The following is a 26823-nucleotide window of genomic DNA, read 5'->3' as shown; positions in this document are numbered from 1 at the left end:
GGCACAGGGGCTTGCGGCAGGCACCTCCAGAGGTCCCTCCAAGCTCAGCCATGTGCTGCCGAGCTCACTGCAGCACAGCCTGGGTGAGCGTCAGGGCCCGGGGCTGCGCAGGGGCCTGCGCCTGTCCACCGTGCAGACCCCCGGCAGTGGCAAGCATCACGGAGCAGGTTTTGCCCAGGAGAGGCCGTGCTGGGGATGCTAGGGAGGCGGGTACGGGAGGGCAAGGCGAAATGAATGGCTGCTGCTGCTGGCAGCTGTCACCCAGCCCCTCCGCTGACCTGGGGGAGTCCCAAGGCTCTGGGGGCTCCCCACAGCTGCCTCTGCCACCTCTTCCTTGCCAATTAACCTCACAGAACCCATGTTTAAACTGGAAGGGCAGAGGTTTCCTTCTTTAAACATCAGAAAGGAGCGGAAAAAACTCAATCCTCCCAGTTCCACAATCCAGGAGAGTTAAACAGCTACAGAGCAGCCGCCTGCTTACCCGCTGAAATAGGATCTTCCCTCTCCCGAAGACCCAATACAAAGACGCTGGACTTTTGTGAAGACACAATGAGTTTATTAAAGCCAGGGAAAAGGGATCCTAGTCTTCCCCCACAGGAGGACAAAGCAGGACTGGTTGGATTCATGGCGATCAACCTGCTTTGTCAGCACTGATGTGCTTCTTCTGCTAGTAACATCCCAGATCAAAAATCAAACACGATACAAATATCTGAGACAGTGGAAGATGAGAGTCGCAGCTGGGTACCCTGAATGAGTTGTTCGTGGGGGGGGTGGGGTGGGGCTGCCCAACAACGTTGCTGCTGTATACAGCAGATTGGGCAAGCGGGCCGGTCCTTTCTGACTTGAAAATTTTGGAGCAACTCCTTGCTAGAGAGGTACAGGTTTCTAAAGGATGAGAACTATCTATCAGTGACTTCAGCTGCTGAATCTGAATGTCATATCTTTTGGCCTCTGTTTGAGAACCACTGCCCTCGAAAAGCTTGTGCTGGAGAATTGCTCGATGAGCTGAGCAATACTAGAGGCAAATAAAGTAGAAACAAAATAATTTCCTGAATTTTCAGAAAATTCAAGAAAAATGAAGAAAATTCAGCCTAAAAGAAGAAGAAATGCAACAGTCGATGAACCTAAGATGTTGGGATTTGGTTTTCCTCTGATAAACCTGTCCCTGTCCAAAGCTCACATACAACTCCTGGGACAAATCTGAACCTTATGGAAATCAACCACTCTGGAAATCAATCACCAACTACTACTGCCTAGGGAGTTAAAAGCTGAACTTTTAGATATACAAAGAAAAACAGAAACTGCAAGTGAGAAACTGAGTAGAACCTCTGGCCACAGAGATATTATTACATCAATCTAGTTGAAAAGTTTCAGGCAGATCTCAATGCTTAATCTAATTGAGCTGTGTGTCTGTGCTCTGCCAGCCCTCTCCTCCCCAGTGAGCATCTTGGCAGATGCTGCAGGTGCTTCTCTGCTGCATAAATACGATGGTAATTGGAGCTCGGGGCACCTCTTCTGGGAGAAGGAAGGTAAATAATACAGATCCCATCTGCTTCGCAAGCTATGGGAGAGCTTCCCTTCAGATCCCACGTGGTCCCTCACAACGTAGGAAAGTGGGCAATAACACTCTCAACATCCAGGCATGAGCCTTGTCTCTGATTAAGCAGGTAACGTACCTGGAGGAATGAACTGCAACTGGGAGGGCTGAGCCTGCGCTGAGGACTCCAAACACAAAACAGATCCCTTCAATCAGAATAATCGCTATCAAAAACTAAAGAGCAACAGGCCATGTTCTGCTGAGCCAGTGTACTGATGGGACGTTGTTTCTTGGAGGCTGCAGGGCTTTGGAGACTGAAGCAGCTCATCTGTTTTTCACCTGTTGTGCTATGCAGGGGAAATATATTCTCCTGGGGAGAGGAATCCCAGAGGTTCCTTTTCATACTGGAAACATTTGCTCTTTTTTTAATTTCCAAACTTCTCTTTCTTTTGTCTCTAAGTTGTTGCAGGCTTTTATTGGAGCACGGCACTGGTGGGAAAGTCTTTGGAAGCCTCGGCTGAGGACTGCCAATGATCTGCTGACTGGGAGCTGCAGAAACCAGGTTAGAGCTTCCTAAATTGAGAGCAACCGTGTACCTGGGAAAACAATTTTTTCTGGAGCTTTCCAACTCAATAATCCTGTTTGCCTTCCTTTGCTTCAGCCCACCGTCAGCACACTGAGAGAGCTCACCTTTTCTTGTAGCGGGGCATGTTTTCTTCCTCCCCATTGCCTTATTCCAGGGGATCCTTCCTGGCCTCTGTTTTGCTTTCTTCCCTACAGCTGCATTCTCCACCTCACTGTCCGTGGGCGGCTGATTGTCTTTTCTCCCAGGTGTATCTTTTTGTACAGAAAGGTGGCAAACTTGAGGCTGCCTCTGTTGTGACAGTGTCACGGGTCCAAACCCTCTGGTGCCTCTCCTGACCGCCTTCCTCAGTGGAGTTGGCGGAGGCACCTCCTGCGGTACAGGACAATGTTTCTTCTGACTACCCCCCAAAAAGTGACTGTTAGCGCAGCATGTGCAAGGATGGTTAGCACAGCGCTCTGTTTCCAAACCATACTTCACCTCCTGCAAAGAGGAGTTTTCTCTGCCACATGCTGCCATACCAATGGGGCTGACTTTCCCTCCTGAAGCTGTGTTTAGGTCACGCTGAGATGTGCCATCCCCAGTCACCTGCTTCCTCATGGTGGGGTCTCTGTGCTGCTCCCGCACTGCCATGCAGGGGGGCTGAGACCCAGCTGAGGAGCCGCAACCTCCCCCACCTTGGCAACACGGCTGGTGCACGTTCTCCTCACCCAAAGCACAGCCCTGGCATGGGCCAGGGGATGTCTGGGAAGAGTTATCTGCCATGTGGGGGGGGGCTCTGGCACTGGAAATGGATGTGTGCAGCTCAGCTAAGGCATTAGGGAGCTTCAGGAAGCCTAGTTCTTCACACAGCTTCAGGTGCTGATCACTCAGCTGAGCTGGCAGCGACTCCAGGCTCTCCTTCAGCAGCTGGATGCTGGATTTCATGTCCAAAATCTCCACATCTTTCTGGGGGGACAGTGAGCAGAGTAGAAGCAGTAAGCAACATATTAAAAAGTTCAATAATAGTATTCAAGCAAGAAACTTTTAGGTACTATGTGCCAGTTAGACCCCTTAATTTTGGTATTGACCTAAAGATCACCAATTTGTATCTCCCTGTGTAATACATGTTCTCAAATTGTCCCACACAAGTGAGAGGTTTGGGGCATACCCCTAACCCCCTATGTGCCCCCTCTCCCAGGAGCATTGCCTTCTCACATGCTGGCACAACACATCCTTGCTGGAAGGAATTCTTGCAGCAGGGTCTCTGGAAAAACCAGACCTGTCCAGGAGGTCTCTGACAGTCCACTGTTTTGCCTTTCACACCCACTTGTTCTTTGTGAGGTCTTTTTTCCTCTCCCTGGAAAACCACCCAGCTGAAGGGAAAAGGCACTGCACTTCTGCAAGATGCTGTCCCCTTGCAGGCACACAATGCACCACCTCCTCCAGTGAAGGCATGTGCCAGAGTGAGGAAGCAGTGCTCCATCGTGGCCTGCCACGACAGGGCACTGTTGGGCTCCCCTCTTACTGACCAGGGTTTCACCAGAGCTTACAGCACTGTTAACCAGCACTTGGGTCAGCATCAATCAGTATATGGCCTAGAATTAGCATTTTAACACATCTTTCCCCCTTCATTACAACATAAGCAGTCTACTTTATAATCCACCATTCAAAGGCAATTTAATATTCAGTTAATATTTTGAAGAAGCAGGAGAAATTCAGAACAAAGATTCAGAATAAAAGATTAATTTCTGCACTTACGGCTGCAAGCCTCCTCTCCATCTCCAGCAGCGCCTGCTCCATTTGGCTTTTATCTGTCAGAGCTTTCAGCACCGAGCCACAGTGACTTTGAAGAGCATCTTGCACTAAACAGGGAAATCAATAAAAACCACATTTGGTCTTTCATTTGTAAATGTGAATAAAGTACTATCAATACTATTGCTACTTCCTCCACAGCCTGGCATTCACTGTGCTGTGCAGCCAGAGTGATTCGCCTGCTGAGATCTCCCTGAGCCCCAAGCGATTAGCAATAGGGTAGATGTTTAATGCAAAGCACTTGAAATTTATAAGATGCTGAGTATAGGCCAAAGCTCACTTACTGTGCTCTATTAATATGGCAGCTGGAGATGAACGGCTATGCGAAGCTGCAAAACTTGGTTGGCTCAATACAAGGAAGGCTGAGGCTTAGTTGTATGCCAACTTCACAAAAGGCATGGCCAGGGGAGGGGGACTTCAATATATCTGACCCACCCTGGTGTAACTGACCCTCTTCTGTCACCAGTAAACGGGAGCTTGAACATGTGATGGGATGAACAGTATTGCTGATAACGGCAAGGAGGTGCAAGAGGTTCATAGCTAAGAAGTGCAACCAGAGACTACATGACAGAAATGCCCAGGAGGCTGGTAACCGAAGGAAAATTGCCTGAAGGGATAGTGGGAAATTATGGAGGAGTGTGCAAAGAATTGGGATTTCCAGTTGTTGGACGCAGGAAGAGACGGGGCCAGAAAACTTCTGAACCGGGCAGCCGTGCCCAGCACTTGGACAGCTGCAGCAGGGATGCTGGAAAGCAGCTGGGGCCCTGGCAGTGTCCTGTAGGGGCACAGACCCCCTGGAAGGGTTTTAAATCGGAGCAAGATGCTCTTGGCTTCAGTCAGTCTTGTTGAAAAACTGATAAAAAATAGGAAATTTTGTTATATATGATCGGACAATAATATAACTCCCCCAGGCAGCTGCAATTATCCTTGTAGAAGCCACTGCTGTGCCTATTACACTATTTCACGGGAATGCAGTTTGTAGCATATGTGGAGGCGAAAAATCCTTAGCAGTCTTATGGAAGTCTTCCTTTAAAAGCGTAAATTAGGACAGAGAGAATGAGCTGTTTGCTAAACACGTCTGGTCTTCCCTGTGAACAGTGCAGGAAGGTGTGTACAGATGGTGTGGCTGGGATGGAACATCGGCCGGTTGGAACAAAACAGGATGCAAAGCACTCCCGCTAAAACAAAGTATTGCCAAGCCACCAGGCCAGGATAACTGAAACTCTGGAGTCCTGGACTAGCACTGCATGCCTGAGAAAAACCAGAATAAAGCTATGTTCCAACAAGTGACTATAAGACCTCTGCAATTACTTAATCCTCTTTTGCTACAGATCCAATGCATTTGATTGACTTTGGTGTCAGTGGAGCTGAGAGCCCAACTGAAGCTATTCCTGCACGTGGAGTATTTATCTCAGCTTTTCATTGCAGCACCTCTCACCCCAGAGAGGTGTGCTCACAGGCTGCAGAGCTCCAGAGCACTCCTCTCCTCCTGCCCAGCTATTTTCATGAAGCTTGCAGGGACTTAATTATCTCAGTGAGCTGTGCCCTGCCATCGAACTCTAGATGAAATTGGTCAAAGAGTTGAAAACTATTAGGGAGAGACAAGCAGAAAGTGATTGTACAGGCTTTGTTTCTGTAAAAAAACAGGGTAATTTAAAAAAGATAAATTTTGGAAGGAAGCAAGGAAAGATCTGAGCAATTATGGGCTTACTCATTTGTTCTCATATTGTGCAAGGTTTTAGAATAGACCTTAATGGAAAGTGTACTCAAAGACATGGAGGGAAACGTAATAAAATGGAACAAGATTTTATAAAAGGCAGCTTGTACCTGACTAAAGTAATACGCTAGGATAAGGTAGGTGACTTCTTAGATAAAGGCAGTGCTGTGGCCTTTCTGTAGATTCAAACAAAGCTTTTCAGTGGAAGTTGTCATGTAATATGAAAAAAGCTGAGAAAAAATTTAGTGGATAAGCCTCAGTTAAAGGGAAACCACCAGCTCTTGAGAGGCATGAAGGGACAAGGCAGCTCTGGAAGGTGCTCAAGACCTGCTTAAAACCTGCTGTAGTGGCCTGGGTGCAACAGCCAGTGGGTATTTAGGTAATTAGCAGCTGACACAAAGATGCAAATGCCAGCACCAGGGGCTACAAGGTGAGATTGGGCAGTGTGGTATGTGGTGGTGTGCAGACTCTGGCTGATGGGAACTGCTGTGCACCCCGGGGTGGCTGGAAGCCCTTGCACAGTCCCAGCCATCTACGTGTAAGGAAAAGAAAAGAGTTTGAACTGGGACACGTGCAGAGAAAAGCTACAAGATAATTAAGTGCTTAGGTGATAATCTCCTCTTATGAAAGGAGATCGAAAGCGTTTGGTTTATTCAGCCATGCAAACCAGAGGTGTCTGGTGGCACAGGGCTGGAGGTGCTGCTCAGGTGTGGTGAGGTTGCTACTCGAGGGATGGGGTGCTTGCCAAGAGCTGCCTCCCGGCAGCAGGGAAGTGCTGTGCCAGGCTCTATTTTAATCTTTATCTGCCTTTCTCTGAAGCAGTGGTGCTTGGGCACAGTGCACGCTACTGTCATTTGGGAGAAGGAACCCTGCAGTTACCTCATCCATCCGTCTTCCTCACACGCATCGAGTTAAACCACCTCCCGGACCCAGGCTCGGGGGGAATTTCTCTATTTTTTCAGGATGCCCATCACCACAGGGCTTTGCCTTGTTCTCTGCGGGAGTGTGGCTGATTTCTGAGGATTATATGCACATATTTCAGCTAATAAGCTCTCTGCTGTTGCAGGCAATTTGGTTGTCCCTGCTCTTTCACTGCTGTTTTTAAGCTTTTAGTCTTTTGCTCTGACAGATTTAGACTTTTTTACAAATCACCAGGGGAAAGCTGTAGCTTGCAGAATGGGTTTGTAACAGTGGAGTGAATGTTTGAATGGGCCTTTTGCATCTTCCTGATTAAACCTAAGGGCTACCTGCAATCCAAGGGCAGGTTTTGGGGAGCCTGCCAGCTGCCTCCTGGCCTGCAAGAGGAGGAAAGCAGCAGTGACTGCAGGAGGAAACTCCTTTCACAACAATTCATCACCTTTCATCTCTACATAGTGAGGGTATAGGAAGGCTAGCATCAGCAAGCTTACCTTGGCTTGCTGCTCTTCCCCATACGCTTAATTTTAGTTCAGATTTATTTTTAAAACTTTCTGATTTCCCTAGTCTGTCTGTTCTTCTACAACATGGTACCCTCAGTCTAAAAATAGCACTGCATCCACTGGGCTTGTGATCTGCACATACGTTTGACTCAGCACAGCGTGCTGCAGGCAAGCAACCAACAACCAGTCTTTTGAATGCGTTTCATTTGTATGTGTAGGAGTATTCTGCAATAAAAAGCCCCTCAGTACAGAGGAGGGGTACTCTCCTTCCCTCTCTGGCTTTCACACCAGAGGAGTGTTCAGACTTGTCAAATGCTATTAAACAAAGTAAAAATGAGTGTTAATCTAGACTTAAAAAAATAGGCATCGAAATGGCCAAACTAGATCAGATCAAGGATCCTGTTAGGCAAGTGTCTTGTCTTTGAAAACAATCAAGAACGGCTGCTTCAGAGTAACTTCTTTTCAAATAAACCCCACAGCAGATACTTATTGAATAACTTGATCATAGAGGGAAAACCTTTACTTGGTTAGTGGGTGGCTCATGCACAGACTTGTGCCTTTCTGAAGGTATTTTACTCTAAACAAAACTGTTTTTTCAACCTGGAGCAGCACTGTGTTTTGATTTGCGGTACCATTGTTTTTGGATGCTAGTGGTTTATATTAATATAACATACGGAATGTGAAATCTGGCATGTGATAAAAGGCTTTAGGGCCTTGGGGTAGGTCTGCCACCCTGTGCTGCAGAGGGTTCCCCAGAAATCAGCCTGCACTTGGGTGCAGCTGCCCTCCCAACAGCTGAAAACTACAGTCTGAGAAGCCAAGGGAGGGAGCGTCAGCCTCCCAGCCTAGGAATATTAAACAGCAACTGCTTCTGATCCCTATCTATCATCGTCTATGCAACTCATCCTGAGATTGGCACTGACAGTGCAGAGGCTTTAATAACACTTTGGAGGGAGGTTGGTTCCCTCGTGCCTGGGTTCGGTAGGGGAAATAGAAGGTGGTATAAACCTGGTGAGATGTGAGCAGGGAAGACAGCTATGATGCTCAGCAGAACACTTCATTTTCTTCCTGGACAGTAACCAAGCTGTGACAGTGGGTGAGACATTTGGGCTGTCAGAGCTGCATCCTTCTCAGACACACCCTGAGCAGTCAGCTGGCAGGTTTGTGCCTGCTTAGCCTGGGTCCTCTTCCACGACATCGCAGAAGGTGTCTGCATTGGGGGACCATGGGAGGAACTGCCCCTGATCTCAACCTGCTCTACGGCAGAGAGTGCCCAAGCCCCGAAGTGTGATGTTGAGAGATTTCAGTATTCACCACAACAACCACACAGCCTCTCGCCATCCATGCTGAGGTGTTTTGGAGCCTGATTAAGTCCCTCATCTCAACAACTTTCACTGCCAGTCACTGCATGGCTAGTTAGCAGCTGCATGAGAAAGGCATTTCTTTTATCAGTTTTAAACCTTTTGACTTTTCAAATATCTACAAACACAGAACACAAGAGGACTGCCTGGGTGTTGCAGTTCAGAGTACGCTGTTCACAGTGAACAAGCTCACATCACACCTTTGTGAACACAGTGAATTTCCCTAGAAACCTTGCCAGCAACTACTGAGCCTGTGGACTCTTAAAGCAAGTCGTGTTTGAAAACTGCCCACCAGGCACCTCTGTAAGGGACACATTGCACATTATTTTGTCACTCGTGATGGCAGGAGGGTCAGAGGATTGCTTGTGGTATACTGGCTGGGAATACACTTCTCATTTGCAATGAAGTCAAGGTGGTGTGGAGGATATGGCTCTTACAAGTTGTCACAGCTGGAACAACCAGATACCAGGAAAGCACATATGGACAAACACTCAAAAGAGAATATTTTTTTGGCTTACTGCATAGAGCATGCCAGCCCAACAGCATTTGGAAACACTTTGGGAATATATTTTGAAAAATATTTTCTGTTTTGTTCTCGCCCAGCGGCTATGCAGACTGTGCCAAATGGGCTTGCTACCCACTGCTACAAATGAAGCCTGGGATACTCCTTATATACTTTTAATGAAGATAGACTTGATTTCAAGTTCCACCTTTCTTTGCTTTGTAAGAACTGTTTGAATGTCCTGGTGTTCTACTTCTCTCTTTGAAGAGAGCGTCTTCATTTCCCACATTCCTCTCCTGTGTGTGAAATCCTCTGCTGCCAATGATTGAACATATCTCTACCATGTCACCCACGTCCCAAGTTACTGTGCCATTGGCCACTGGCATTCAGTGCTTTATCAGTTCTGAATTTAGCTCTTTATCACCTGAGTTCAGGAATTTTATACCATTTTTTCAAGGCAATTGCCTCAGTTGGGATTTTTTCAAGGCACTAGTGCAGGAATTTATTTAGTGCGAACTTAATTATCTGTCGCTGTGATACCAGTCAAATGGCAGTATTTATCAGCAATTAACTAGTGACAGATGAACCTCCCAGAAATATAAAAAGAACAACATTGTGGAGTGTGCAATGATTTTCATTATATATTCAAAATTCTGCAGCATGATACATTACAGAAAGTGCCAATTTTTCTTTTCAATTGCTTTGAAAATCTAGCAGCAGGCACCTCTGGGAGGTTTCTCATTTCATTCAAGGCACATTTATTTAAAATGGGTTTGGAGAAGAAACAGGACAGCTGAGCAAATGGTATGGAATGAAGAGGGGGAATCGTGAACAATAGATTTGATTTTCAGTGCCATGACAACAATTTCTGTGCAAGAGGTATACGAAATTAGGCAAAGTCCTGCCACAGAGTGGACAAGTTGAGGCACTGAAGTAATTAGGAGATGGACAAATGTGTAATAGCAAGCTTTTTGTGCTGGCCAGAGCAGACAGATTCTTGCTTACATTAAGGTCCCACCAAGAGCACTTGCCAAGCACAGCAAGGGAGTGTTCTTAGTATAACAAGATTGGTATTTCAAACGTACAGGCTATCACGGCCTCATGCAGAAGGCACCACACTCCACTCTCTTTGCCTGAGAAGGCTGTGTTGACTTAAAGGGTGTCTGCCAAAGCTGTGCTTCGTGGAAGCCTCATTTTACTGCACAGTAAATACTATAGTGCTTTTGTGAAGGTCTGCTATCTTGAACTCACAGGGTATAACTCACTTCACATTTCTTGCGTGTATTGAAGCTGGACCCTTGTTCTTGCACGGAGCAGGGCGAGCACAGAGCAGAGTCCTGACAGGGTGTTGATATAAAATAATGCCAGCGTTCAAAATTAATGCACTCTCAAAGTCTCAGGTCTAAGCCAGATTAGAAACAATTTCTCTGAGGCACTTTCCCTCAGTAAAAACTGCTGTGACTAGCCACTTCAGAGATGGGGCTGTTCAAAAGTTTTTTACATTGTTGGCTTTTTGGGAGGTCACCTTTTTATCATAGCAATAGTGTGCTTCACTATGTGCTGCTTACTAAAGAAATGAGCAGTACTAGGTTTGCTCGTATCTAAAATACGATCACTTCAAGTGTAGGGGAGAGATGGAAGACTTCAAACTAACATGTGAAAATCTGAGAAAGCCCTAAAAACTGACACTGGATGCTCAAGATATAAATATCTAAGTTATTTTTACTGTGTATTCCATTAGTGCTCCAGATAGTCTAAAAATTATCATACTCCAGGCAGACCTCAAAAACCTAGAGGCGCATTTATCTCTGTGTGCATGGCATCTAACCATGCAACCTAAGTTCTTTGACATAGTCCCAAGAGAACAGAGAAAAGGAGAAAATAATAGAGCAAGTATGGAAAAATAGACAAGCCCACACCGTGGATAGGTTGTATTTGCTTTTCTCCCTCATGAAGAGCAGCTGTGAGTGGCGTGACTTGCCTAGTTCACCCCAGCTCGGAGACAGTGGGCTGACATTCAGCAGTTTGACTGTGCCCTCTGCTGTTAACAGAAATACAGAAAGAACTTACGCGTCTTGGAGATGGTTTCCAGGTGAACCAAAATGGATTTGTTTCTGGAATCAAACATTTCTCCAAACTTGTCCAAGCATGCTTGCAGCTGCAAAAACAAAGGTAAATGAGACAATTAATACGTTGCCCTTTCTTCGTTTGCAAAAACACAGCCCCAAATGCTACAGAACAACGACTGCAACTCGTGGAATGGAACAGCCTGAAAATGGTTATTTATCTGTTGCTTGAAACAATTTGTCCAGCTGCTGGTTGCAACCCCACAGGAGATCTGGAATGGCTCAAAAGGCCCATGAAATGCTGCAGAAATCTTAATAGATTTTGAAATAGAGATACTAATCTGTAAAAAAAGCATTAATAACAACATTAATCAAATTAATTATAAAAGTGTTGGGGGAGAGACCTTCACCCTCAGACAGTAAGACCACATTGACTTATTCCTGAGAGTAGACGGCTTTCTTCAGGCAGAAGGAAAAAAGGAATTGATAGTTGCAGACAGCCATCACAGCCTGTTCTTGGTCTCAAGAGTCAGAGGAATTCCACTGCTGACTGTGAGGCAAGACCCAAAAGACCTTGACCCTAAGGGCAGGCCACAAAGACGATGGTGTATACAAAAAAATTTACAACTTGGTTTAAAGTGTTTGCGTGCTCAAGGCAAACAGTGTAATAATTCAGATATCAGCACAGTAAATGAGAGAAGGTGAATGTTCTGTAGCATTTTTAACGTTTCATTATTCCGCACTCTGAATTTGAATTAACTTACCCCTTGAAGCCTGTCTTTGATACTGGAAATAAAGGTGCTTAAAACCTCACTAAAAAAAAAGTATAAAACAGACATGTAAGTTACTGAAATAGAAAGAAATTTAAAAGATCACCGTAAACATGAGACATGAAACACTGCAAAGCATAGTCTAGTGAATAAAGTAAGCACAGAAACACGCTGACTTCAGGGGGCATAACCCTTTGAAGTCACCTTGTTTTAGGAAAGCGTGGGTGCTGCTATGTAGTGTAAGAAAAACCCAAATATACACATGCACATATATGTCATATACATTATTTTTTTTTTAACTCTCCCATTTTTGGCCTAGCATTTGAGCCTCTCTTGAAAGTTTTAGTTGGCATTTACACAACTGTCCATTAGCTGCTTGGGTGTTCCCACCACGCTGTCTGCTCCGGAAAGACCCAGCCTTGGTGGAGGTGACATGCCAGTTGCTGAGATACATGGGTATTGTATTTGGACTAAAATAACTGTGGGGAAAAATATGGGAAAAGCTGCAGCACCAAGAAAGAACAAATACTGCAAATCCTTTTCTCCTGAGATTACACGTGTGGTTTCCATTATCCATGCTTTTAAGCTGAGTGAGCCTATCAGGAACCAGGCTATATTAAAGATTAACCTATCAAACCAAAATGCAAGGATGGTTGCTAAGCAAAGCGATAACCTATTCCTCTCTGAAGATTCAAGTAATTTAAAATCAATCATTTAGTGGTCCAAATTGCAACAACCAAAAAGGTGGAGGCCAGGTAGAGCCTAGTTATGAGAATTAGGCAGGGCTTCTGCAATCTTTCTAGTCTTATGGAAAGGAAGATATTCATTTTATTAGTCAAACTTGCGGGGTATAAAAATTGACAAATTATACATTATCTTTTTAAAGATAATAAAGCTATTTCTATAAACAGGCTTCTAATCTGGGAGTGAGTCTGGAGCGTAGGAAGGAGCATAATTCATTTAAAGAAGAAATAAAGGATAATTAAAAGCTCTGCCTAAACATTTAAAACTATTTGTTCCTTTCTCATAATCCACTTACAAAAATCCTCCTCTTCTCTAATAGGTACTAGAGAATCAAATTTTGCCTTATCAGGAGCATAGTGGCCATTGCAAAAGAGAGAGAGATACTCAGCCTTTAAACAAAAATGCGCTTCACTTTGGATGTTACGTTTCAAAATGTGCAGTGCCAAGTATTATTTATAGGTGCACCAGGGAGTTTGCCATCTTTCATTTTTGAGCTTGAAATGGTTAATTTGCTCCTTAAAGCCTTTTAGGACCTACACATACTTTTAATTCTTAACATCTGACAAAGAGCAGATGCAAATTACATTAGCAAATTACACTTGTTACCAAAAACACAAGCTGTAAAAATCTTGTATGCAAGTAAAATTCTAGAAATATGTGCAGATTTGTAAAGGTGCAATCACTGCATCTTCCACTACAAACAAGAAAGCTTGTCAATCTCCTCATCTGGCCCAAATGTGAAGGACGTCCTTGGAGTCCCTTTCATCTGTCCCAGCACAGCCTATAAAACTTTGAGGAATATGGGCTTTCACGGAGAATCAATACAGAAAAAAACCTGCTGATTAGATAAAGAAGGACAAAGGTAAATTCAGGTTAGAGTTTTGTTGTTCCTTGGGGCTTATGGCTGAGTGTATTACATAAATCGCATTGCAAATAAACCCTATTCTCTTATCCTGTCACTTTTTCCAATCAGAGATTATCTAAAACCTGAAAATATACTTTTCTTGGAGAAGTAAGCAGCCTTGTCATGTGTGATTTTTAAGAGGGGAAGGAGGAGCTGCAGGGAGTGATAACCACCAGCACAGAAAGAATTTCCAAGGGTTGTCTACATACCGATCATATTTGTCCTTTATTTTGTTTTTATTCACTTCAAAATTTTCCAAGACACTTTTCACTCTTCCTGCACCAAAATTAAGTGAACCTTTTTCCTTTGTATCTTCATCAAATAAGTATGGTTTTGTCTGGTATTTGGTAAAAATACTGGGCTCGCTCTGTTGCACAAAAGAAAGAAAACTGTTGAAGTATAAAAATAATCAGAACATTAATTAGCAAAAAACATTTGTGTACCCAGTGCCTTGCAGACAGAGATCACAGCGACTGGACGTGACAGATTAGATTGGATGAGGAGATTAAGAATTTAATGAGATTATGGCTCACTTAGTGTGCCTAGTTAGATCAACTCCCTGTGGAATTGAGACCTAGCCCAAATTCTTCCAGACTCAAGCTTTTCTCCCATCTTGAGGGTTTTCAGTTGGTTGCAATCACCAGGTGTGCAGATTTTTTTCCTGTCTGCGCAACACAGAGACTATAAATTAATTCCAGTTTCTTGGAATTTATGGAAAAGTTAAAAACTCCAGTGGGACCTCCCTGTACACCAGTCTAAAGAAAAACCTGTTGAAGTTCCTGGTGGATGACATCATTTTGCTGCCAACTAGCAACACCACCAGACTGTAGATGAGTTTTCACACCCTTCAATATATATTTCAGAACAACAAATTTAATATTAATACAAAAGCTGTAAAGACCTTCTTCATTCTACAAACTTTCCAGACACTGTGTGACCAAAATGGAAATGCCTTTTCCTTAAAACATAGGAAAATGCAAATTCAATTAAATTGTCTTCTTTCATCGTGACGAATGAATTTCCTCTTTTGTGTCTGATGAAAAGCTACTGCAGTTAATGGATAAGATCTCCAGCAAACAGTGGAGGACAGCAGATAGGATCTGGAACTGATGGACAGCCTAGGGCCACTGAACTGTCACCACTGCTCTCTCCTAATCTTTGCTCTCAAGTGTCTTTATTTGGATTTGGTGCTCTCTGTTAGCAGTGCAGGAACTATTTTAGTGAGGCTGATAACATCGGAAACCATGTGCTGTAGAAGAAAGATTTTGAGCCTAGAAGCTCATAGTCCAAAATTGTTCAAGCCTCTGCCATAACAACTCTACGGCAACGTAATTTGAGTCAATGAAAGTAAATACTGAATACCTCTGTCGTTCTTGCACAAAGCTAATGAAGAGGACAGTATTGTTCAAAGAAGGAATAGATGGAATATTCTGCCTTAGCTAGGTGGTCTAAAGACATTAGCTTGAGAATAATTTCATATTATTTTAGTAATTAAAAATGTGATTAAAGAAAATAATACCTATCCCTATAATAATTTTTAGCAATTTGTTATAAATACTGAGTTTTCAGCTGAGCAGGCTGCTATTTGGTCTAGTCACAGTAAATATTTATATGTATCAATAAGATAACTTGATTTCAGCAGTTATTAACATTTGCAAATGTTACCACCTGATTTCGGTATTTTCCATTAACTTTGAATGGTGGCTGCGTGTCTGCACAGAGCTGAATGAGAGTGAGACTCACGTCCTGGGAGTTGTGCTGTCCCAGCTGCGTGCCCAGTTCCAGCGGCGCCGCTGCCGACTGCACGTTCTCTGGGCAGAACTGGGAGCCGAAGAGCAGCTGAGAATCACTCAAACTTGAGTAGTCGCTAGGAGCACTGCTCCGGGTGGAAAACTTATTAGGCCTGAAATGGGGCAGAGTGGGTTGTGAATGAGTCTCGAGCAATTAAAAAGCCAAACAGAATTCCCTACAGGACCTGCTGAAACTGTTCAAGCATGGCCCACGCCAACATGTTCATTTTGGTGTCCACTCGGAGAGTACCGACCCTATAACTGGATAACATTTAACAGTGTGTTTTTGCTACACAAAGCCAACTGCCCTATCTTAAACTGCTGCAACCACACGAATGTGGTATGGTAGCTCCGCATTCACCTTGCAGGGGTGAAGGTGTTTCTCCAGCATGTCCTGCAGACAGAAGACCTAAACCAGGACTGGCCACCTAACTCAGTCCATCCTACCAGCCTCGTCGGTCAGTCCTAGTTTAAGGGACACCTTGGGTTTGCTACTGGCAAGTGCCAGGTCTCTCCCTTTTCACTACTCTGAATAATAATTTCTGTTCTTACTCAGATGCTACTTGGCTTATTTGGAAGGCAGTTCCAACAAAGTAAACCTTTCTGACTGGTAGCTGACTTTTCTTAGGCATTTATTCTCCCGATGCCTGAAGTCTGACACACTGGAACAACAAATAAATCGGTAGCATACAGGCAGACAAATTGATCTGAATTGTTAGAAATATTGCAAACATAATAACACGCTACTCAAAACTTCTCTTTGTTCCCCTGAGCGTCACCCAAATAAACCTTTTCCAGCTAGCCTTGACCTTGCACTATGTGCTCTGATTCTACTCCTCTTCAGAGACATGGCTTCTACCGCTTTATGGGCTAGGATCATGGCACGGTACCAGCTTCCCTCAGACAAGGGTTTCCCCGCACAGCTGCACTCGTTGTGTCGGGGTCTGGCTTTTTTCATTTTTCACATGATCACTATTCCATCGCTCCAAATCCACAAGGCCTGATGGAGTGCTTAGGCCAGGTCCCAACATAAGAAAAGCTGGGCAGGTTTATACTCTCAGCTCTTGCTGTTTTTTAAGCTACCAAAATGGAGAGATGTGTTGCTGCCTTTGGAACTGGGAATTACAGACAAAAATTAATGAAAAGTCTCTTATGCAAGGTTTTCCTTCCATATCAAATCATATAAGTAAAGGAGAAGGAACAGGAGACTAATTCATGTGTATAGCAAAAGATGATCACCCCGACATTCATTAGCAGTGATGTGTTTGGTTAATCCCCAGTTCAGGAGGGAGCCCAAACATCAAACACACAACAGGGGAGGGATTTAGTAGCAGTACTTCAACTGCTCGGTCTCCCTCTTCATTATATAGTAGTGTCAGTGATAATATCATATTAATACTTTTGGCTTTGAGCTCACTGAGTACACTGAGCTGCAGGCAAAAATACATGAGGTATGGGTTTCTGGATTTCCCCAAAAGCCTGATAAATCTGTCTGAATTCAAAACTTCTCCCTTGATCTGCCTGTGGACCCCAAATCTACTAAGAAATAAATCTGAATACAACTTTCACTAGCACAGCTTCTTGTTTCCATCTCAGCTAAGCTTTGTTTAAAAAAAAAAATCTTAATCTACTGCCAGCGTGTCAGGCAGAGATGCGCTCACAGGGGCTGCCAAGGCCCCACATGGGCAGGACACATGCTTGCAATGTGAGTACCACATCCCCTGCACTAGTTTTCTAACTCCTCCTGTATTCTAGCCAAAAAAGCCCCCTCTTGGTTTAAAGAAGGGTTTTTATAATCCCTAAGTGCTTTACTGTCCTGCCAAACCCCCTTTGAAAGTGTCTGGTACAGCTGGTGAATATCACATCCCACAACCTGCTCATTTTCTCAGTCACATTACCTAGTGCCTGAAGTACAAGATTCCTATAACAAAGAGTTTTATGACTAGTATTTTGAGGAGTATTGAGCTGAGAGGATTTTATGATCCAAGTGACTTTCCAGGCTTGCTCTGCTCTGACACTATGACCAAAGGTGGCTGTTGGCTGCTCCGGAGCCTAATTTTTCTGCCTTAAGTCCACTACCTCAGTGATTGGTTTAGGAATGATAGAAATTCTGCACATTATGGGGGGAGATGAAACAGATGTCTCTTTTGATTATGCTCATTCCCCTGAGCGATGGATTTCTTTCCCCCTTGCTTAACACTGCCAGCAATTAATTTACTAACAACCCCATCTGGGCAAGACATCGGCATGGCCACACTTGGCCCAGACCTATCCCTGATGGCAAGATCAGACAACCACAGCTTTTCTGTGACCGTTCCCTTCAGGATGCCTGAGCTGCGGGAATGCATGCTCTGTCCTAAATATAAACCCTACCTTATAAACAGCAAGGAAACATCCTAGGTATGCAATCCCAGCTAGAAGTCCCTCCTAGGTGATGCAATAGTCGATCTCAGAAGAACTTTTAGCTTTCTGTTAACACGAGCCATTCCGTGAGCCACAAGTTGTTCGTGCATTTGTACCCATAATGCTCCTATGGTATTCGCACTAGCATGTGAGTCCAAAGCAAAACCAGCTTTAGATAGGTAAGGCAAGCGCCATTGTAAGTTCTTGTCAGCTCCAAAAAATGCTAAATCTGCTGACCGATGGAATGGTTTCTTTTTCCCACCTAACTTTATGGAAGTTATTGCAATATTGGCAACTCCAGTCCTTTCTGTAATATGAGCGTGATCTAAAAAATCTGCAGCCCTCTGCATATCAGGGGAGGCAGCTAGCTCTTTGTAGTCTCAGTTTCCCTGTTGTCAGTGAGAATTCCATCTCCATAAGAAAGGTTAGATCTTTTTGGAGCATCTTTCATTTTTCTAAGTTCTAATTTCCAGTTCCAAATATTTTAACACAACCATATGCAAATGTACACCTTTCATTCAAAGGTTCTGCCTTGCCCCCACCCAGCTGTCAGATACAACACACCAAGAGAAGCATAGCAGGTGATAAATACCCTCTTCTTGTGTTTCCTAGATGCTTCTAGGGGCATTGCCAAGCTAAAAATTCCTAACCATAAATTGTCATAGGCCTTATCATCTTTTTTAAAATCAGTAATTTTTACTCTGTTGTTTGGATCCATCTTTACACGCCAACACCAAGGTTCAAGAGTCAGCTGGAAAAGCAAACTGAGTCTTCTACAGTTTGCAAAATAAAATTTATCTGCGGTGCTGCTGTAAGTGGTTTTATTTGGTTCTGTCATCCCTACCGAACCTGTGCCAACATCCCTCTTCTTCCCAAGCACTGTGGGTGAAGCTCACTTACACCTTCCTGGCACATTTCTTCAAAATGCAGTAAAGCCTCTTTCCCAAAGAAGAGATCTTTTTCTCCTGGTATTAATCTTGAGTAGGATCAGTGCCATAATGTTCCTCTTCTCCTGATTTCCCTCCAGAAAATCTCCCAGCCCTTTCTGCTCCTCCTCATTTAGTGACCAGGGCTGCATCACAACAAATCCAACTGAAATTCTGGGAGCTCCTGTTCACCTGCTTTTCCTCCTGGCTTTAGTCAGTATCTATAGGAACTGTTTCTAGCTCTGCTCAGCTGCTCCTGTCATCACTATCTGCTGCCTGCCAAAGTGTTCAGCAAATGAGCAAGGATCAGCGTTGGCTTTGGGTGCACAGGAACTTCAGCATCCAGGGGCCTGGAGGAGTTTAAATCAAGGGGTTTTAGCTGCTATTACTGCTTCCAGCCATTTGCCATCTCTTCACTGGGAACAGCCACAGCATAAAACTATCATTTGCTTTCTGTGCTCTGGAATAGCGTGACCTGCTTGCTGCAAATCATTCGTGCTGTATCCTAAAAGGAATTTCTAAAAACAGATTTTGGCACTAGCCCTAATGCATTAACCACAACAAAAACCCTCTTGGTTATTTAGCTCAAACACTGCCTCCAGTTTCTAGATTTCAGGCTCAGAGTTCTTCTGGTCTTGTTTTAATTCCTCAAGGTAATTTTTACTTTCTATGAGCCACTCCATATTCATTCGGCTGTGATTCAATATTGCCCAGATGTTCCTCACCTTGGAAACCGTGTTAGCCCTTTGTCCTGAGCCAGTCACCGGTTGCAGGGGCTCACAGGGCCTTTTCCTTAGGAGGAGATTGGGAAGGGGTGCTAAGAGATTTCCATGGAGCAGCCCTGTGTACTTACCCAAAAAGTATCTCCAACCATATAAAGAATTAGACAGCTGGAGACAGGGGGTTTTGCCCCCTCCTCAGTCTGAAGCCATCTTCCAGCCTGCACTTACAGCCTCAGTTATTCATTCCTCCAAGGCTTGGGATTTTTACAGCTGCTCTCTCGGTCATTGTCCTTGCGGTCGCCTTCATTTTCTGCTTATTCTGGGACCTTAAGGTGACTTCAGAATATGTGGCCCTGCTATGTTGGATGCAATTTCATGGGGTAATGGATTGAATTAGGTTCTTAAGTTTGGAAGTTTTTTCTCAACAGCAGAAATAAGCCAAGTGAGTAGTGGCCCAAGTAGGCCTTAACTTACAGCATCCATTTTGAACGCTATTTTAATATTTTCATCATATATTGGCTTTACACACTCTCTGGCAGGCTTTCTGCCTCTGCTGTCTTCGGCAGTAGGTATATTAGTAGGTTTTATGTCTTTAGCAAGTTTTCTCATGGAACAAAGAAATTCTGGTAACTTCAACTTAAAATCATAATACATTCGTTTCTATTTTTTATTGTCTTCCATTTCTTGAAGGGTGCCTTCTCATTTTCAGCAATCGTCTTTACTGTGCCAGTCTGGTACTTGTCCTTCTCGCATCTGATTTAATAGCTGGTACACATTTGTTCTGAGCTCCAGCATGAGGTCTAAATAATCTCTATGCCTCAGGCAAGCATTTAACCCTTTTTGACATCCAGTTTAATTTCTTTTTAATGAGCTCCCTTACTACTGCATCAATGTCTTTTTTGAGATTAAACAGTAGTGGATGTTTTGGCCTCTGTTGCTCCTGCAAAGATGTCTACTCCAGTTCCCTACTGATACTCTTAAGGTAGCACTGCAAGAGTAATACCCTGAACATGGATCTTGTACTTGGCTCAGGGCCTAAGGAAAGACGTATCTCTTCCCTGGGGAGTTCTGCGGCCAAGGCAGGTATTTATGGTGTCTGAAAGTGTACTTCCAGCATCACGCCCCAGTGATGTTTATCCAGTTGATAGAAGGCTGATTGAAGCATCACTGCTTTTGCGGCTGCTGTTCTCACATCCTCCACAATCTTTCTTGGCCTGCCCTCCTGCCTGGGCAGGCAGCAGTGCTGCTCTAAAGCAGCACTCTGGCATTTCAACCCACCAAAATTCTCTCATTTGTCGATACAATTAAATTGAGACTAAGTTTTCTCCACTGTATAGCTGTCATTCTGACCTCCTCCCGCCTTCTTAAATAATTGGCACCCTGATATTAGTGTCCAGCTAGATAATCTGTCCTCTCCTGCATTTATAGGATCTCTATTATGTCAATATTCTTATGTAAAAACAGGTAAAACAGGGACTTTTGTTCCCTCACCCTATTTCTCAGGCTGCAAGCGATTACAGAGAAGCAGATGTGTGTTTCTGACAGATAGGTAATGAATAAAACCCAGAGCAACCTTGGGCTTCTGCAGAACCACTGCTATGAGGGTATTGTGTCACTGGAGCCCTGCATTTCTTAGGGACCTGGTGGCAGCTACTCTCAGAAGTAACACCCTGACTCAAACTTGTAAAGAACTCGCAGCATGATTCATACCCTGCCTAGAATATATGCTGATTTTAAGTTTTGTTTTTAAAGCTCCCTGAAAGACAGTATTCTGGGGATTATACAGCATACCCTGCTGTGGTGAGAAAGGTTTCTGGTACCAAAAGAGAGCCGGGAAAAAGTAACCAACACCTTTCCCCCATTTCAAATACACACACACATATGCTCCTATAAGTAACTTTTTTTCCTTTAAAAAAATTTAATTTGCCTCCTGAGAACCTTCTCCCCCTTCTTAACTCCTCTCAAAACCGAGCTGCATTTTTCAGTAACATTTTATGCCCTATTTGATCCTTTTGAACTCACTTGCAAAAAATGTGGAATGCTGAGGAGTGGGTGTTAAAATCTTGCCTGTATTTTCTTCCTGCATTAATAAATTAGTTAAAAGGGAAAACTTTGTAGCTGACAGGATACTTTGGAAGAGGATGGAATTCAAATGAACCCTTTCCAAACAGGCTCCCATACTTCTTCCACTTATTTTCTTTCCTACTGCACAATTCCACAGAATGATTTATATGTATATTAAAAAAATTATATATATTTTATATATATTCTTTAAATTTCCCCTGCTCAGTCGCTGACCAGAATAAAAGTAACAGATTTTCAACTACTTAGAAGTAACTTATTGAAAACAAAATTAAAAAAAAAAAAAAAGAAATCTGCAGGTACCAAAAAGACAATAGAATTAGGCAATGTATATTTATAAAGACAAAACCATGACAGATATAAACATGTTTTTCCCTGAATTGGCTCCACTTCGACCCCTACATTTGTGCAAAATGCAATTAATTCTTATATATATGACAAGTATTTTTGTAATGGGCAAGGAAACTACTATTATGTTTCCATTATCATCCATCATTGTGGTCACATCAGGCCAAAGAGACAGTATGACTAAAACTGAATGTGAACAACAGTTAGTTACGTAAGTGGGTTATTTAACCAACAGAGGCTTAGAGGACCAAATTAATCAATTAGCTTCTCTAGCATCAAACAAGGGATAAATCTTGCTCTGCTTTTTAGACATGTGATGCAAGAGGTGATGATCTGTTGTACAAAAATGCAGCCTGTCCTATGTATTTGCTCTCCAGATATTTACATCCAAATAATATTTGCTGTTTCACTGTTGTAGATGTGGGGAGTTCTAGCTGCTCTTTGGCTTCTGCTGGAAAAAAATTAAGCCATGCATATAAATGCAGTATATGGAATAATTTTAGAGTTACATAATGTCTAACAATATTGCAAATCATGATTCATTTTATCTACCCTCTGCACAAGGCGAGAGGGAACATTTAAGTTATCTAATTAGATGGAGGTGGGTCACAGGACTTCCCCAAATAAATCTGAGAACAGCTTTCAGCTGATGCTGGTTTTTAAATTCCTGGCAATGGCGGCTGTATTGCGGTGCCCGGCAGGCTGGGAGCAATGCAGGCACAAACAGGATCATGACATAGGCTAATTAACCATCATTAACCAGACCGGAATTAATCATAGAGCAATTCTAGATGTGTTTCACCCCATCACCATCCAACACCTGAAGTGTTTAATTTTATAGACAATTTCCTCACGATCTTTCCTCCCACCCTGCAGCCCAAGCTCACCCAGTGGCTGTCGGCGTGCTCAACATCTCCTTGATATTCCAGACATTAAAATTCATGGTTTTTTCACAGCTGACAGGCTCTCCAGGAGCGCTGGGCCCTCACCATGGCCCCAGCGCTCATGGCCTCTCCTACCCTGTGGTGGCCATGCCACCACACTCCCCTGCCGGGAGGATGAAAATGGACACAAGTCCCGCTCAGGGGGGAACATCCCCATGAGCCCCCGCACTGTGGGGAGAGCCTGTGGGGGCACGGCCCTGCAGGCCAAGGGCAGGCCAGGCCAACATGGCCGCTCCAGGGCTGGGCCTGGTCAGTCTCCATGGGCCAAGAATACAGCTGCCCCCCTGGCCTGCCTGCCCCAGGGGGGAGCCTGTGGGACCTGGCATCACAGCACAGGGCTGAGGGTCACCTTGGATCCCACCCTGGGGGTCCCTGGGGTCAGCCTTGGGCTGGGGGTCCCTGAATCTCACCCTGGGGCTGGGGGTCAGCCATGGGCTGGGTGTCCCTGGATCTCACCCTGGGGCTGGGGTCCCTGGGGTCAGTCTGGGGCTGGGGTTCCCTGGATCTCACTGTGGGGTCCCTGGGGTGAGCCCAGGGCTGGGGGTCCCTGGATCTCACCCTGAGGCTGCAGCCCCCAGGATCAGTCCCAGCTACAGGCTCTCCCCAGGTTGCCCACAGCAGGCGCCTGGCTGGGCCCTGGCAGCCCACCCCTCCACCTGGGAGTTGACCCTCAGGCATTCAGGGGCCATCATGGGGCAGGGGGAGGAAGAGGAGGCTCAGAGCCTGGCACACCGAGGGCTGCTCCCATGGGAGCACGGCAGCTGCAATGCCCATTTAGTTCATGTCCAGACACTGTGTGGTCTCTCGTGTAAATACTTCTCACAGAAATGCAGAATGATTTAATTTCACCCATTAGAAGTATGACAAAAATAACCCATCATCTAAACACTCCCTGGAGAAAGATTCTCAAATATGGTTTTACTGGAACGTTTTCCTTTTACTTCTGTATCCTCTGTCTTCAGGAATGTGAAACAGGCATGCTTACTTGCCTATTTTTTTCTCTGTTAATTCAAAACAATTTCAATACTTGTTGAAATATTTCGTTGCTGGTTCTGAAGATACTCTGTAAGCACTAAACCACCCTAGAAATAAGGTTGATATAAATTCATAGACAGATTAAGGGAACTACTCAAATTCCCCTTTATGTTCTTTTGGCTTTAGTACTAAAGGCAGCCTGGAGCTCAGAGGTGTTAATATAATGGCTTTCTTGATGTATATATCTGGTTTACTAATCAAATCCCACAGAAATAAAGCTTTCACTTAAAAAAAAAAAGCTTGGACTTTTACCCATAAAAAACTTCTCGGAGTAGCTTTGCTGCATTGTTTTTGCTTGTCACTGCAGTGCTAGGGCTGGTATAAATACATGCTATTTATCATGGCAGCTTGTTAACTCTCAGCTGCACGTTGAGCTTCTAACAAGTTGATTTTCTAGGACTGGAGTGGGGAATCACAGCCTGGATTGTGTTCCTGCTTCAGGGATGGGATAATGGCCAGGCTGTTGAAGGCAGCCATGAGCTGGAGGGCAAACCTTCCTCCAGAGAGCCATGCTGATGGGAACATTAATGTTTATTGCACTTGTTGAGTAAATAAAAGCCTTGTTCTGCTCTGCCTACAGCTCCATTGTACAGCCTGGTGCGTGGCGCTGCCGCCAAGAGCCTTGCTGTGCGTCCAGGTCCTATACAGCCCTGGATCATAAATGGTGATTTTCCATCATTTTATTGCTCATGATTGGAAAGCTGGCCCAGAACTCCCTTCAGAAGAGACTGTAGAGCCCTGTACCCATTTACAGCACTTCCATTGCCCTTAGGAAAGGATTTGCCAGTGCTTTGCACACTGGTGATAAGGCTCAGCATGTTGTTTTAGATTATTATACAGAGCTATTCCTATTTCTGGTGTGGCTGGAGCTTTCTGGTTTGAGTGTCTACTGAGTTTGTGGAATATGACAAATGAGATTTTTCTATTTCCATTTCTCCTGACAATGGAAAGAAATTTCTATAAGGAAACACATTTTTAAAATTATAGGTCTGACAGCTACCTCCAGTTCCAGTCTTCCCCATCCATAACACACTCGGGAGAGATTAGCCATGTTGCCAGGCACTGGCTCGTAGCTCTCCTTATATCTGAAGTAACTGTGCTTCTAGCGTTAGGGAGTGTGGCCAGCTACTTGAAGCCTTTCATTAGTAAAAACTAGCAGAAGCTGCCAGGAGATAGACAGCAATATATTTGGTATGTCCCTTGACTTTTTTTCCTTTGTAGCACATTTCATTAGAAACTCACAGGACCTCTCCAGTTAATATGTCAGTCTCCAAGGGTGGGCAGGACCATCATTCCTTTGAAGAACTCTCCATCCACCCTGAGATGTCCTTGGCCTTCATCCTGGCTGCTCTTCTCCCCTCATTTGGATGGGACACTGGTCCTGTGCCCAAAAAAGGGGATAGAAAAGAATGAGAAATCCACACTTCTAGGAGAGGTGATAGATTTCTGTTTGCCTTGGGTGGAAGAGCCAAGCCAAACGGCACTGCAGTGCGTCGGTGTGCCAGGCAATTGCATGCACAAGGCAAGGTGCTGCCAAGAAAGGGGCAAACCCCTTGTGGGGCAGGGACCATTGGTCACTGCTGGAAACACTGCAACAGCAAAGGGCTCCTGAGCTGCAGCTTCCCCTACCAGCATCTCCCAGCTCTTGCAGCTGGCATCATCTTGAATTTGGAAAAAGTAGCATTGGGTGCCCCATCAGCCGCAGGGAAAGCTGTGAAGTTGGCACACAGGGATGTCAATTTGCCAGTGACTCAGCGTCTGCTTTATCCCATCCATGCGATGCTCCTGTGGGAAAGGCTTATTAACCAGGCCTGCATTTCCAATGCAGGTCTGTGATTTAGGGTCCCCCATGACTGAAGTTTTTTTCAGTGAAGTGAGACTGAAGTTATTTATTTATGTACCTCAGTGGCTTCTGGAAAGGGCCAGCAGGCTGGCAGGAGGTACCCCAGCCCACAGCAGCACTGAGGGGCTCAGGACCCTGGGAAGGAAAAGCCCACCGGGTCTGAGCACAGGTCAGGGAGTGCTGTGAGAATGGGGTGCTCTGCAATATTCATAGGAGGAGGCTGGACCCACATTGTGATCAGAGGAGGGGGTCCCTCTGTCCAGCTTGCCCGGCACAGCACAAGCTGCTGACCTTCTCTGGCTGCCAGCACATCCCCCCGGCTGCTGAGGTAGAGCTCAATCACTAATTCAGGGCTCCCTGTTGATGCTGGCTCTGGCACAGTGGTGGTTTCTATGGCAACTCCAGAGGCGGATGCAGGGATGGCTTCATCCAAGGGACTGCCAGCGCAGGTATCCCAGGATGTTCCTCTCAAACCCCAAGCAAACAGCCATGCGGCATGTCAGGGCAGATCCCACAGTCACTGTGCCGGGCAGGCAGCAGAGGCGAAGGGGCAATGACACTGAAAACGTCTTGCGAATGCTGTTCTCTAAATCATTTCCAACTTTCCCCACACTGTAATGCCCCCGGCAGACGGCACAGCCTGCCCCAGTGGTGTGCCAGATGCTGCCTTGCTCTGCTAGGATTTGGCCTCACACGTCTCCAGCTCTGCTACCCATCAGAGGATTGCACCAGCTGTCTTCTCTGAAAGGTCAGGCATCCGTGCTTGATATTTACCCAGACCTGCGAGATCTTTCTAATGTCACATCAGTGAAAGATCGATTCATTCACCTGAGTCTGCGACCGCCACTCTGTGCTTTGGGGTGCATGACTCTGCATGGAGCCAAGACCAAGGAGGCTCAGGCAAGCCTACGGCACCAGGCAATTGGGGGGTCTATGCACCCCTAAGTGTCACCCACAGACAGCACCGGTATGGAGCCTACCTTCCCATCCCAGCACCGGTAAGCTGGAGATGTGGTGTTCCTTTCCAGGAGAGCTGGAGACAGCTGGATCTGGCTTTCCCAGGCACCAGACTGTGCTACATCCTTTGAGGCTGGGCTGTGGTGCTGGATGGGGCCCAGGAGCCCCGGCATCATTAGACATCTCATTTTATTTCTCAGTATCCTGGCAACTCTCACCATTCCCTGACCTCTCTTGCACCCCAGCCACTCTCCTGCTGCTGCCTTCAGCCCCCGCAGCCCCTTCGCCTGCAGGAGAGGCCAAGCAGGAACAAGGCTGTGCCAGGGCTGGGCAGCCACCACTCAGCTCTCCCTCTCCAAAAGGAAGGCTGGATCCCT

The 26823-nt window shown here is 45.0% G+C and overlaps 1 protein-coding gene across 1 annotated transcript; it reads right to left on the bottom strand.

Moving 5' to 3' along the window:
• Window positions 1–1662: 1662 nt before the first annotated feature.
• On the bottom strand, window positions 1663–22610 carry IHO1 (interactor of HORMAD1 1). Its single transcript, XM_075095892.1, has 7 exons — window positions 22555–22610; window positions 15140–15299; window positions 13606–13763; window positions 11743–11791; window positions 10983–11070; window positions 3861–3964; window positions 1663–3068 (listed from the first exon to the last, which is right to left on the bottom strand). Exons 1-7 carry the CDS (start codon window positions 22608–22610, stop codon window positions 1746–1748), a joined length of 1938 nt encoding a protein of 645 aa, XP_074951993.1. The 3' UTR covers window positions 1663–1745.
• Window positions 22611–26823: the final 4213 nt, after the last annotated feature.

Source organism: Phalacrocorax aristotelis, chromosome 6, assembly GCF_949628215.1.
Source record: "Phalacrocorax aristotelis chromosome 6, bGulAri2.1, whole genome shotgun sequence".
NCBI classification, from domain to species: domain Eukaryota; kingdom Metazoa; phylum Chordata; class Aves; order Suliformes; family Phalacrocoracidae; genus Phalacrocorax; species Phalacrocorax aristotelis.
The sequence above is the reverse complement of the archived record's forward strand: the minus strand, read 5'-3'. Positions and strand labels throughout refer to the sequence as shown.

Coding starts and splice junctions, on each gene's coding strand:
- IHO1 (XM_075095892.1), bottom strand. CDS start 22,610: ATGAATTTTAATGTCTGGAATATCAAGGAGATGTTGAGCACGCCGACA. Junction 15,300..22,554: donor AGCACGCCGACAGCCACTGG/GTGAGCTTGGGC, acceptor GCCCCATTTCAG/GCCTAATAAGTTTTCCACCC. Junction 3,965..10,982: donor GGAAACCATCTCCAAGACGC/GTAAGTTCTTTC, acceptor TTCCCTGTTTAG/TGCAAGATGCTCTTCAAAGT.